We start from the raw sequence: 12,952 nt of genomic DNA on the forward strand, positions 1-12,952 counted from the left end.
AGAGCCATCCAAACCCCAAATCATTCCAGCAACATAAAGGATCCCGTCATATTGCCTCCGCAGAGCTATTGTTCTGACTTTAAATCCTCCACAGCTGCAGCTCAACGCACAGCACATCTCAGATTCAAAGATCTTGGGAGGAATGACTCACCAGAGCTGGCCACTGGATCTGCTTGGCTTTTGTTCCCTGCAGCTGGGCACCCTCCTTCCTTTTGGCCCAAACCAGCTGATGTTCCAGCAGAAAGATCTGGAAGTCTTCGTACACCTTGACCCACTCACGCTTCTCCCACTCGAGGTCGTCAAACTCCACGTACACCTGCGGAAAGAGCAAGAAGAGGGATCAAAGGTTGGTCACAGTAGCACTCTGAGCACTTGTCCTGTACGTCCCACATTAGCATCATGCTAGAGAAGTTCCCCTACTGTATAAGTTATAAAAGCATATAAGTGGTATAGGAAGTAGGGCTGGGTAAAAAAAATATAGATTTCTCGATTTTAATCAATTCTCATCCTTACGAACTGATATCGATTCTTAAATCCCAAGAATCAATTAGTCTAGTAGGTTTTCAGTTGATGAATGAGCAGAATATATAGCGCCTCCCATCCAATAAATCGCAATAATCTTTGTGCTGTGTTACTTTCGATATGAAGCAAAGTCTCAGATTTCAAAATATTTAATGCATGTTTGAAAAAATCAGTTATGACAGCCACGATTTAAATGTTTATATTTAAAAAAAAAACGAACTGGAGTAGAAATATGATTATGTAATTCTCATCAAAGTTACCCATTGCATTAAACCTTAATGAGCAAAGCATTAAAGTGGCTCTTTGTAGGAATGACACCCAATGTTCAAAATAGGTACTGCAGTCCAAATTTAAAATATTGTTTGGCCCGCCCCTCGTTCAAAGACGCAGGTTGCCAGCAATAGAGCGCAATTCCCAATGAAAGCTGAGGAGACTTACAAACTGTAAGCTGATGATTTGATTTATCTGTTTTAATATGCTGTTGTTCATAGAGATATTTAGATGGATTTTAAAATTCTGCGATTCTCTGACCCAGTTTGTTTGTTGGTTTCCATGGTTGCAATACGCAGTGTTTTCTGCCAACTGGCAACCTGTGATGTCGAAATACTATTGGATAAACTGGCAGCACGCAGTTTCATACAGACCAAAACAAAGACAGACATTCCGACACGGAACTCACATTTTCTAAGTATAATATCTGGCTGTAGCATTGTTTTTCTGAAAAACAAGTAGGTGAACTTAGCATGTTTCTTAAATATCTGCAAACATAACGGGGTATTTTTATGATTTATTAAAGTAAAAATCTTACATAGAGCCCCTTTAAGATCCAGTGTGGTGAGAAATCGAGTCCCCCCAGGAATCAGGTCTCCTTTAGGACCCCGAAAGATCCCATTGGTTCAACGGGTTTTTAATGGGTAGTATTTTTAGCACCTAATTAGAATTCCAACAAAATTGTTATGATTTATATTGTTTAAAATACATTATAATAACCATTGATGTATTTTAAATTACATGGTTTATATACTAGCATATAACTGAAGCTATAGGTTGTGAAATCAATTATTTTTCATTCTTACTGTTTTTTTAGTTAGCTTATGTACTAGCATACATCCAGCTGATTTGCCTGCTAGCTTAGCTTAGCTTATATCAGGTATGTTTTTTGCTTCCAATATCTGATGTTTTATTATGCAATACATAGGCATTTATTTTAGATTTCAAGCAGGTTGTTTGTGGACTTAATGTAATAAACATCGTACAATAGTGAAATAGGTTATAATTAGTCAAGACATAACGATAACTACTTTTGATCAGGCATGACCGCCTGGGTCCTGAAGGAGACACGATTCCTGGGGGGGACTCCATTTCACCGACATTAGCCCTGGGCAACTGTTGCACCAAGTTAACCCTTGTGCATTCAAAAAAAAAAGTTACACTTAGGTTAAAAATGGACAAAAATGTCCATGCCAAAAAACTGTCATAGAAATATGATTTATTAATATTTTTTTCCACTTTCACTGATGTCAATTTTTTAACCAGCATCTGTTCTATCCATAGATACCAAATATTCATTAATTTTAAGAACTTTAACCCTTTAAATGCTGGTTTGTTTACATAATGCCATAGGTGTTTTTTTATGAAAAAATTAAAAATAGTAGTTAATTTTCATAAACTAAATGCTAAGCAGAATTTTTTTTCTTTGCTTATTAGATTCTTGGGTGGGTCAATGAAGAACAACAACATTAATTTTGAGGCATTTATATTTTTTATGTAGTGTCAATTTTTTTAAAAAACTAACACTTAGGTTAAAAATGGACAAAAATGTCCATGCCAAAAAACTGTCATAGAAATATGATGTATTAATATTTTTTTCCACTTTCACTGATGTCAATTTTTTAACCAGCATCTGTTCTATCCATAGATACCAAATATTCATTAATTTTAAGAACTTTAACCCTTTAAATGCTGGTTTGTTTACATAATGCCATAGGTGTTTTTTTATGAAAAAAATAAAAATAGTAGTTAATTTTCATAAACTAAATGCTAAGCAGATTTTTTTCTTTGCTTATTAGATTCTTGGGTGGGTCAATGAAGAACAACAACATTAATTTTGAGGCATTTATATTTTTTATGTAGTGTCAGATTTTTTACAAAAAATAACACTTAGGTCAATAATGGACAAAAATGTCCATGCCAAAAAACTGCCATAGAAATATTATATATTAATATTTTTTCCACTTTCACTGATGTCAATTTTTTAACCAGCATCTGTTCTATCCATAGATACCAAACATTCATTCATTTTCAGAATTTTAACACTTTACAAATCGGTTTCTTTACATCCTCGGCTTCTAATGCACCCATGTGCTCAGTGTCAGTGGGCAGCACTAGTTTCAGAGCTTCCTCTGCTGAGTAACGTCTCTTCAAACAATGAAATGATCAACCCCTCAAGCACCACATATGTATAGGTTTGGCTGTGAGGACACCTGTGTGAACTCAAACTTTGTATAAAATCTACCAGACTAAAAAATCAGTATTTTCTTGTGGTGAAAACTAAAATAATGTGTTTAGGGGCTTCTGAACGTCTACTTCAAATTCAAGCGTAACTTTTATCTCCGTACAAAAACAATAACAAGTGAAAAAGTGCAATCAAGGGTTAAGATGTGTGTTTGGTCAAAAAGAAGAACCTTAAAGCCTTCTTTGACCTTTTTCATAGTTTTCACATGACCCTATGACCCTGCCAAGGGTGTGACTCATACATGGAGTGGGATTTTTGATTGCCAGTATGATATAATTTCTTTCAAACTAATTACACAAATTAAATTTTCAGTAAACACCTGCAAACTACACTCTGACATCCTTACCAGTATACCCACACAATTATAGCTGCATTATTTTTCAAATTTTCAATCATAGACTATAATATGCATAAGCAGAAAACACAAATAAAGCGAGTATTTCTTTTATAAGCCAAATTTGAAAATATGGCACAATCTAGTAAAAAATGGTAAAAATGTAAAATTTGAAGCCTTGCCGATAGAATGAATGCCTATTTGCAAATATTGTATCATTTTATAGTCAAATGGCCCTGGGTTAAAAAATTGCAGTTTTAATGGGTTTCAATGTGGACATTTTTGTCCTTAAGGTCCTAAGTGTGAGTATTTTTTGTACAGAGGGTAAAATTGATTTTTTGAAGGAAATGAGGGTAAAATATTAAAATTCCAATAAAAATAAACACCTGAGCCAAAATTCATGTAGATGGCATTAACAAAGGCACACTTATAACAAAAAACAAAACTGAAATGGACAAAAATGTCCATAAGGATGCACAAGGGTTAAGCTTTGTACATCATATTGCCATACAATTTCAACTTTGATGTTGTTTGCCAGTAACATTTTGAAGCACAACCAATGCTTGCCAGACAATTTGCGTGACGTCTTATTATATAAGCAGTACAGGCGCAAAATTCAAAACAAGATGGAAGAGAGTCCGACACTGTGTGTATCTAGATACACTTAAATTGTATGCAGGTGTAGGGGAATTACAGTTAAGCCACATAAAGAGACCAGTATGCTCAATGAAGACCAGAAGTCAAAGTTGAAGTTCAATCAGTTGAAAGAGTTTACTGACAACAAATGTCTCTACACTTCCAAAGGCCGCAGATAATGAGTACGTGGACACAACCTCAAGCTAACTAAGGAATATATTTACTTGCATGTCATGTGATCATTAACCGAAATCAGAGTACCCTGAACAAACAAATGTGTAATTAAATTATTGAAATGTTAACTTAAAATGTAAGGAGGTACTTCACAGAAATGTTCAGCTGACAAAAAAAAAAATTTGGGAAACCCTTGCATAATATTTTAATAAAAGCATCTGATAAACGACAATTTACTGTTACGGAAAGAACGTTCAATAAATTTCAGTGCAATTTCAAGCCATAAAATCTCAGTGGTCTTGAATGACCTCATTTTGGTTTGATTTTATGGACAGACGTGGTCACTGCAGACCCACTGAATGTCCAGCCTTCCTCACAGTCATTGTGCTAAAACTGCCTGTCCTGCTGTTGTGCTTAGCTGTGAAACAACCCACAGCCATGTGATTCAAAGCGGAGCTGATGTTCAGGACGTTTGTGTGTTTGTGAGACACTGAGACAAGAGGGAGAACATGTGTTTGAGCTGCTGGATGTTTTCAACATATGCAGCATGTCGTAACGACAACATGTTTCTGGCCTGTCAAAGTCTCCTCTTTCACCGCATGTGTGTGTAAGCCGGGCGTAGCGTGATAGACTGGAAAACTGGTTTCCAAAAAATAAGCCACACTGAAGGTTTGGAACTATTTTTGAGCCTGTATTCCAACTGGAAAAACTGTTCCTCCACTGGACAACATCCATCTGTTGACTAATACAATCCTGCGCACAACACTTTTAAAGTGCGTACAGAAAGCACCCAGCTAATGATTTGAAACACAGAGATCTAGCGCTGAGAGCTGTGGGAATCATCAGTGCGAGTGAGTCAGCCAAGAGCACATTGCACAACCCCAGTGCTGAGCAACGTGCAGTAACAGGAGCGGGTTTCATAATGTGGATTCATACCAGAAATGATTCATTGACTCTGCCTGTTGTGGTTCTCTCACCATGACTGGGGTTGTGAGGCTCTAATGAGTGTGTTTGCAGGGGAATGAGTGAAGAACAGACCTGTCAGGGCAGATTTCACATCTGGACCCCCCTTGTTATGTGCAGACTAAGCTAAAGAAAAAGGGCAACTTTAAAGCATCGCTTGAAGCAACATCCTATCCCAGTTCTCCTTTCAACAAAAATCTCACAGTGGTGTTTTTATAAGGATGGTGTCCCAACAGTAACCCAGTGACCAATGAATATAAAACAATTTAATACCAAAACAAAGTGAATGGGGCTTGCTGTATCCAATAGTAGCTTTTTTAACTAGGGTTTTGTGGGACCTTGGTCCTTTTCTTAAGGACTTTTTTTTCCACACCATGCATCACACTTATTAGCATCCACACCAAAGTACGATAATGTTCTGTTTATTATAAGCACATAAGCGGTTTTGTCATCTGCCACTTTACATGCTCGAGCTCTTTAAAGTCATGTGAATTCTGATTGGCTATCCATGTCAGCTGGAAAAAAATGTTCTGGAAGTGATACCAATGATATTGGAATGTCTGTGTCTTTTTCATTATAGTTGTGGTGTGAATTCCCTAATGGAATCATTCTCATAGAATGATCATTAAAACTTTATAGGTTACAGTTATTGTCCTTGGTGCGAATGGCCCCATGACCCTTCTATGTAGGTCTATGGGATCTTTCATCATTTATAACCCATCAGACACAAATCAAATCTGATCATTTGAAAATGAATAGCACACCTCTCCTCAACAAGCCAGATGATTTCAGCTATTATTAAAAGCTGAACCAATAGTAAAGTTCTATAACTATTCCAAAGTCCCTTTAATACAAGTCATTTCACTCTGCGGCCATTTTTTAAACACCTCTCAGGTATCCAAGTGCAGCTCCGATCTTTTTGAAAGGGGAAACTCTCCAAAATTCCAAATTCTCTAAAACTGTTCACTAAGCTTACGATTAATTTTCATTTTTAAAAACACCAACGAAATCTGACAACAACAGTCCCTTGAAGCTTCTTATGTTCAAATAACATTTAAATTGTTTTTAATGCTAAACCAGCCAATGCACATGCACAGTAATGAGCGCTGTCTGAGAACGCTGTTTCTATAGCAACCAGAGCTTCTAACGGCAGCTGCAGTGACGCGATGATTTTACTAATCAACGATTGGCTCTTTCACTTAGAAGGCGGGACTTATTCACCACACTGGGTGTTGTACTTTCTCCCGTTCATAAATAATAGGAGTGCACCATCTTCCTATATATAAAGTCTTTGACTATTGGGCAATTCCACGCAAAGGTCATCTTTACCATGAAAAAAAAAAGTTTTAACCAAAAGAACAAAACCCTTTTTAAATTGTCCATTTAGGTCTGTAATATACTGTATTAATGTGCTCTAACAGAAATTTTAAGAAAATTGCCTTGTTTATCCACAATATATGTGGTAAGCAACAATGCTTAAATTAAATTTTCAACCAACCATATTTCATGCTTTCAAAAAAGGGATCAAAGACCCCATTTTTTAAACTTTATTTTAGCAGTAAGCATTGTGTAGAAAGATGGAGGCATGCCTGAGAAATAAATACACTCATTTAGTCATAACAGCACTGCCTGTTGAATTTATAGGAGCTAGAATAAAGAGGTCAGGACGCTTCAGAACTCTGTCACGTCCGTAACGTTTTAAAGATTAAGTTTATGTCATATAACAATTATAAATGCAAATAACTTGAAACTTTATATGCAAAGCTAAATTATGTTTATGCTTATTAGGATCAACAATTCATTTCACTACGTTGCTCTGAACAACCATAATAAGCGTTACGGACGTGACCGTTACGGACGCTTCATATTAAATCCTATGAGTTTGCTTCTTTATATTGCTATCATCTGTTTCAGGCTTACCATATCAGAACATATCCAATAATCGCAATACTCTTTGTGCTTTGTTAGTTTTAATATGAAAAAGGTTTAACTTTCAAATTCAGTCGATTTTATAACAAAATTTAAACAATAGATGTCGCTCTTTAATAGCCTACGGCGCGTGACAGATTAGCTACTGCAGCGCCTGTAAGCGGCGGATCAGGTGCACATGAACCGATCTTCTCTTCCTCTTGCCAGAGAACGAAATATGAACATCAAAAGGTAGGCCTATATGATACAGTACAACTTATAGAAGAGCATTGTGTCTCATAGGACACTTCCCTCGAGAATTGGGATGTCGCGTTACCGGTTGGTTAAAAATGAATAGCCTAGCCTATATTGATCACAATCCGCGCGATCAAGCTGACAAAATGAAAATAATAAGATTGCAATAATTTTGACTTGAAATAAAGTTTGATCATTTTGACTCAAGACTCCGCTTTAAACTCTGAAAACTAGACGAAAAACCTTGTGGTCATTTAGACACAAAACATAAAACTGACATGATTGCGATTGGCAATAGTGTCAATCGGTTCACCTGACTGTGGGGAAAACATGCGATTTTAAACTGCTTTATGATAAACATAAATATTTGTCAATGTATTTTAGCAAGCAGTTCTGTAAGAAGGAAAATCATGGTCTCTAAATTGATTCTTGAACAACGCACATGCTGGTCAACATGAGAAATAGGTCTAATCCATAACCTTTTGCACTACAGAGTATAACGTTACATTTGTATAAAGTTTAGTAAAAACTTGATAAATTGTGGAGTCTTACCATACTGGTATCCCAGATTTCAGTATTTGGTGGTTTAAATGCTTGCTTGAGGTCTCTGTGAAAGTTTTAAAGCAGTTTTAAACCAAGTCTTTTGTGCCGCTTTCAGACCGGTCACATCCGTAACGGAAAACTGTCACATCCGTAACATTGTTTTTTCCTCATTAATGCGAACATGAAAAATTAAATAAAATTATTATTTTATGCTCTGTGGAGAGCCAACCCTTCTTCATTCAGTGGGCAGTATTACTTTTGGTTTGCTCAATGTAATTCACAGAATTCTTAAAAAATATGTTGTCACCCAAAACTTAGTGACTTTTTTTGTCACGTCCGTAACGCTGTATATTTCCCTCATCTAAAATATAAAACAGTTGAATAGACTGACATTTTTCTAATGTCTGGACTCCTTTAGTAAGGGATTATGAATATATAAATAGACGGTTCAATATGTTACTATTAAATGCATTCTTTGAGCGTTTATATTTCAAGTTTTGACTCCAAATGTCACGTCCATAACGCTGGAATTGCCCTATTCTAAATATATTAAAGACAAACACTAAAACTAAAGACCAAATTCAGCCATTTTAAATGCTGCAAGTGAATTTAAGCATCACAACATTACAATAGACAGTTTGAAAAGCTGAAAATAATTATGCTTGTGTGTGATTAATTTTTTTAAATACTTTGAATGGTAGACAACAAAAAAAGTCATGTAACATGTACAAATTAAGAAAATGCACATGCAGAACTAAAAATCCAATATCGCACAAACAGTCTAAAGTATGGCCAACAGTCAAAAAGCTCAGAAACAAAACAAAGCTCTTTAGTGTGTTTGTTGGTCAAATGACCACATGTGCAAATCTTTGCACGCCAGCACAGAAAGGTTACTGAAAGGTTCATTAAGGAACCCAGATGGTTCTTCTATGGTATTGCTGCAAAAAACATCTTTTGGCACCTTTATTTCTAATAATGTATGATAATAACTGTAACTCAAACGTTGGTTAGAAAACATACAAAATTATCCTTATAACTTATGTAAAACTATTAATTAAAGTCCCTTGTGTTATTATGCATAATTCATCAACCAAATCATTTCAAAGAAAAAAGTGTTCTCTCCACATCCTAAATGACTAATATGAACATCTGAAACAGTGTGTGATGCCCAAAAATGGTAAGTAGTCAGCTTACTACATTTTGAGACACTGCTTTGTGTGTATGTGTGTAGGCATGTAAAGTCCAGCCTTAATTCCCGTAGTGACACATGTGACCAACGACTTCTGTTCTCCCCTCCCCCTCCCCCCATCCTGCTGACCCCTCCCTCCCATAATCCCCTTCACTGCAGGGATCGTGGAGGACGGCTTCCCTCATTCGCCCTCTCTCTGTCTCAGAATGAAACATTAACTTCATATTGTGTTTCTGCTGAAACCAACCCTCTCAGTTGAGTCTCTGCTGCTGGCTAGATGAAAAATTCACTCTCATTAAAAATTGACATGGGGCAGAGGGCCAGAATGAGTGTGTGTGTAGGGCACAGTTACTTCTTATGCTGGATATTTAGGCAGTGACCTGTAAGCCTGAGGTTCTGGTATTAGTGAGAGGCTCCACACACCGCTGCCACAAATAGTACCCTAGTAATTAGGGTTACACAATTAATCAAAATAAAACTGAAATCACTTTATAGCTTAGTGCAAATATCAAATTGTACAGGGGGCAGTTTTTGAAGCCCAAACAATTAATCCATCCATTAAAAAAAAATAACCCATACGGCTCCAGGGGGTTAACAAAGGCCTTTTGAAGTGAGGTGATGTGTTTTTGTAAGAAAAATATCCATATTTACAACTTTATAAACTAAAATATCTAGCTTCCGGTGGACATAACCCCATGACATGATGTATGACGCAGGATGTAGGAGTAGCGTAAGCTTTGACGCCTCTTGTGATTTAAACAAATATGGCTGAGCAACTCAAACTCCTCTTCTCTTATATAGAAATCCTCCAACATTTCTCTTTTAAATTATTGTTTTAGACTTCTAATTCATTACTTTGTTTTGTTTTGCTCTATCCTCTGCTCTTCCACGTTCATCATTATGTCATGAGTCAGGTCAGAGGTTACTTTCCGGCCGCAAATTGATCATTGCGTACGGCCATCTGCTGGAAGCTAGCTATTAAGGTTCATTAAGTTAAGTTATTAAGTTCACGTGGTTCATATATGAAAACTGAAAAAAATGTTCTACTGTAAAATAAAATTGTTATCATATTATTTTTCAGAAGTACTACATTTTTGACAATAGGCGATGTAGCAGGATGATTAAAAGAATTTGGTTGAAAATAAACAGAGGGAGGATGGGAAGGCTGCTGGACTACAGTACAGTACACAGACAGATGGTACAGTTCTGCTCCTTCAGCGGGGTGGAAGCCGCCTCACCCAACAGCGACTGAGCTGCTCAGATTGATTACCAACCTGAACGGAAAGGAAGCCTTGTGCACAAGATTAAAGAACAAATCAAACCTGCCTGCATGCAAGTCTAGACCTCCACTACAAACATCATGTCACGCTAATATTTTAAGTGTATGTGTCTGCTAGTAGGACAGGTCATTATGTCTTGTCTCCATAAGTTCCTGTCAAACATGCCAGATCTTCATCTCTCTCAGTGGTAATGTGTGCACTGATGCTTCTGTGCCAAAATAAACCAACTTTCCATATTTCACTCATTTCAACTAGAATTTCTAATCACAAGTGTTTTCATCTAAACCTGACTTCATTTCTATCTAGACAACTGACCTAGACAGCTCTATCAATCATCGATCTTTAAAACTGTTGAAATTTAGAACTCTCACAAACAGATACAAAACACGGACTTTAGAACAAAAGTCTAGGTACATATAATCCATAGCTCACCAAAAAATTAATATTGTGTCATTATTTACTAGGGCTGGGACAGTAAATGGATTCATCTAGATTCGTGGATTAATTCTGAGATTTTCCAAATGCATAGTATTTCAGAGGTTACTTTTCGGCCGCAAATCAATGTATACGGATGTATCTGCCGGAAGCTAGTTATAAAAGTTCATTACGTTATTAAGTTCATATAGTTATTCAGGTTGCTTCAAAATGTCAGTTTGCAGTTTTCCAACAAAATAAAAGCAAAATGGTATAATGTTTGAAAATTAAGAATAAAATCATCCATAAATATTACTATTGTAATTTCACTGTTCTACTGTAAAATAAAATTATAATCATATTTTTCTTAAATACAACATTTTTGACAATAGGCGATGCAGCAGGATGTTTAAAAGAATGATAGTTTTGAATCATCAAGTTTTTGGGTGAGCTATGGATTATATGTACCTAGACTTTTGTCCTAAAGTCCATGTTTTGTAACCGTTTATGACAATTCTACATTTCAACGGCTTAGGATTTTAACAGGAGATGATGCTCTAGGCTAGTTTTTAACCACACACTCAAACGCTCATAAAGAGTGTTCGTCCATTCGGTTATGTACTTGTGCCTCAGATGACGCAAGATTAATGTAAACAGCCCACTGCAAACACCCTTATAATTCGCTTCAACCTTTTCAAAATTTATGAATGATTATTTTATAGAAGGTTCAAGTGGTGAGTGTAAGGAATTGGAAGCAAGCAGAGGACAGCTGTTTCTAAAACACACAGTGCCATCTGCTGTTAAAAACTAAGTTCAGAATCGATTCGAGAGAGAATCGCAATGAAACATTTCAATCCTGAATCATTTCTCAACTCACGATGCAACCATTTAGTGTCCCAGCCCTATTATTTACTCATCATTTTAAACCTTCCATTCTTCAAACAAAGCAAACAAGATTATTTTTCTTTCTTTACATTGAAAGTGAATGATTTTTAAAAAAAAGTAGTCCATACTCTCTCAATATTCCAAGTCTCCTGAAGCCATACAATAAATTTCCTCCCACAAAGTTAGTTGTATTTCGCTAATAATCTCTATTGTACTTCTCAAATACTCAAAATGAAAAACCAGGTTTGGTCCATGACTGAACGAAATGCGGCAAGTTTAAATATGCGAAAGCACAAATGAGATTTGCGAGGATATGTTTCTCAATCTGGTCAGGGTCAGTATATTTTTCATTGTATGGGAAAGCACAGCATGGACATTCTTTTTCCCAAGGAAAATAAAAAGATAATTTAAAGTGGTACAGGATGATCACAAGTAACTATTTTTGAACTATTTTAACATTTTAATTTAAAGAAGCAAAATGCCAGAGCTTATTTTACATTCTGCCCCATCGGTTTAGCTACAGATGAAAAAGGGCAGTGCTAAAGCTGAGAGCACGAGGATAACCGCAGTGAAAATCTGATCCAGGATCAGATTTGACCTAGGAGCAGGTTTACCCAGCTTACTGATCTCTGCAAAAGATTGCTATTTACAAGAGAAAGGTGAGGAAGAACACACAATATAGATCAAAACACACATGACATCAAACTAAAGCAAGACACTGATTAAAATACCTATGCACATTCTATGAAAGCAGGATGGGTTAACCCAAGATAACAAGCAGAACAAAAGCAGGAAGAGGCTGGAAACGCTGAACATAGCGACACCTCCCCGTCTCGTATCCAGATGGAGGAAGCCACCACACGTGCCTCTGCCGTGGCCCACAGAACCAAACAGAGGTCAGGCTCCACGTTTAATCTGATTATGGATCCGGTGCCAGCTACACAGCAGAGCAGGGATAACAGGGGGTTAACTCAGTATGTAGAGCTCACAGACAACACAGGCACAACAAGACCAGAGAGAGAGAGAGAGAGAGAGAGAGAAGGAATGTTTTTAATGGGAACAGTTAGAGGGTCAGCTCTGGTCTGCTTGACCATGCATAAGAGATGAGGCTTGTACAGACTCCAAAATCATGAAGGCAGCAGGGGTGTTATATAACTGCGTTCAGTCAGACTCTCGGGGAGATGAGAGCTGCCTGCCTGGTTGTTGAACCCTACACAACTAGATTAAGGTCTAGAAAAGCAGTTAGGCTGGGCCAGGCACGTCCAGGATTTGACTGGTTTATGTAAGACTATGGAAATGTCCGAAAATGGAAAATAACGAGGCTGCAAAATTCC

General features: G+C 36.8%; 1 protein-coding gene across 4 annotated transcripts in view; it reads right to left on the reverse strand.

The window, feature by feature from the left end:
• Positions 1-12,952, reverse strand: part of jmjd1cb (jumonji domain containing 1Cb) — a 160,028-nt gene that overhangs the window by 91,200 nt on the left and 55,876 nt on the right. For 3 of the 4 annotated variants that reach the window (XM_067370106.1, XM_067370105.1, XM_067370103.1), the window contains exon 2: positions 152-316. In XM_067370106.1, the coding sequence (XP_067226207.1) occupies positions 152-316 (165 nt within the window). Of the gene's footprint in view, positions 1-151; positions 317-12,952 lie in introns of those variants that run through there. The other variant, XM_067370107.1, reaches the window with a different exon arrangement.

Source organism: Chanodichthys erythropterus, chromosome 19 (genome assembly GCF_024489055.1).
Source record: "Chanodichthys erythropterus isolate Z2021 chromosome 19, ASM2448905v1, whole genome shotgun sequence".
In the NCBI taxonomy this organism is placed as follows: Eukaryota; Metazoa; Chordata; class Actinopteri; order Cypriniformes; family Xenocyprididae; genus Chanodichthys; species Chanodichthys erythropterus.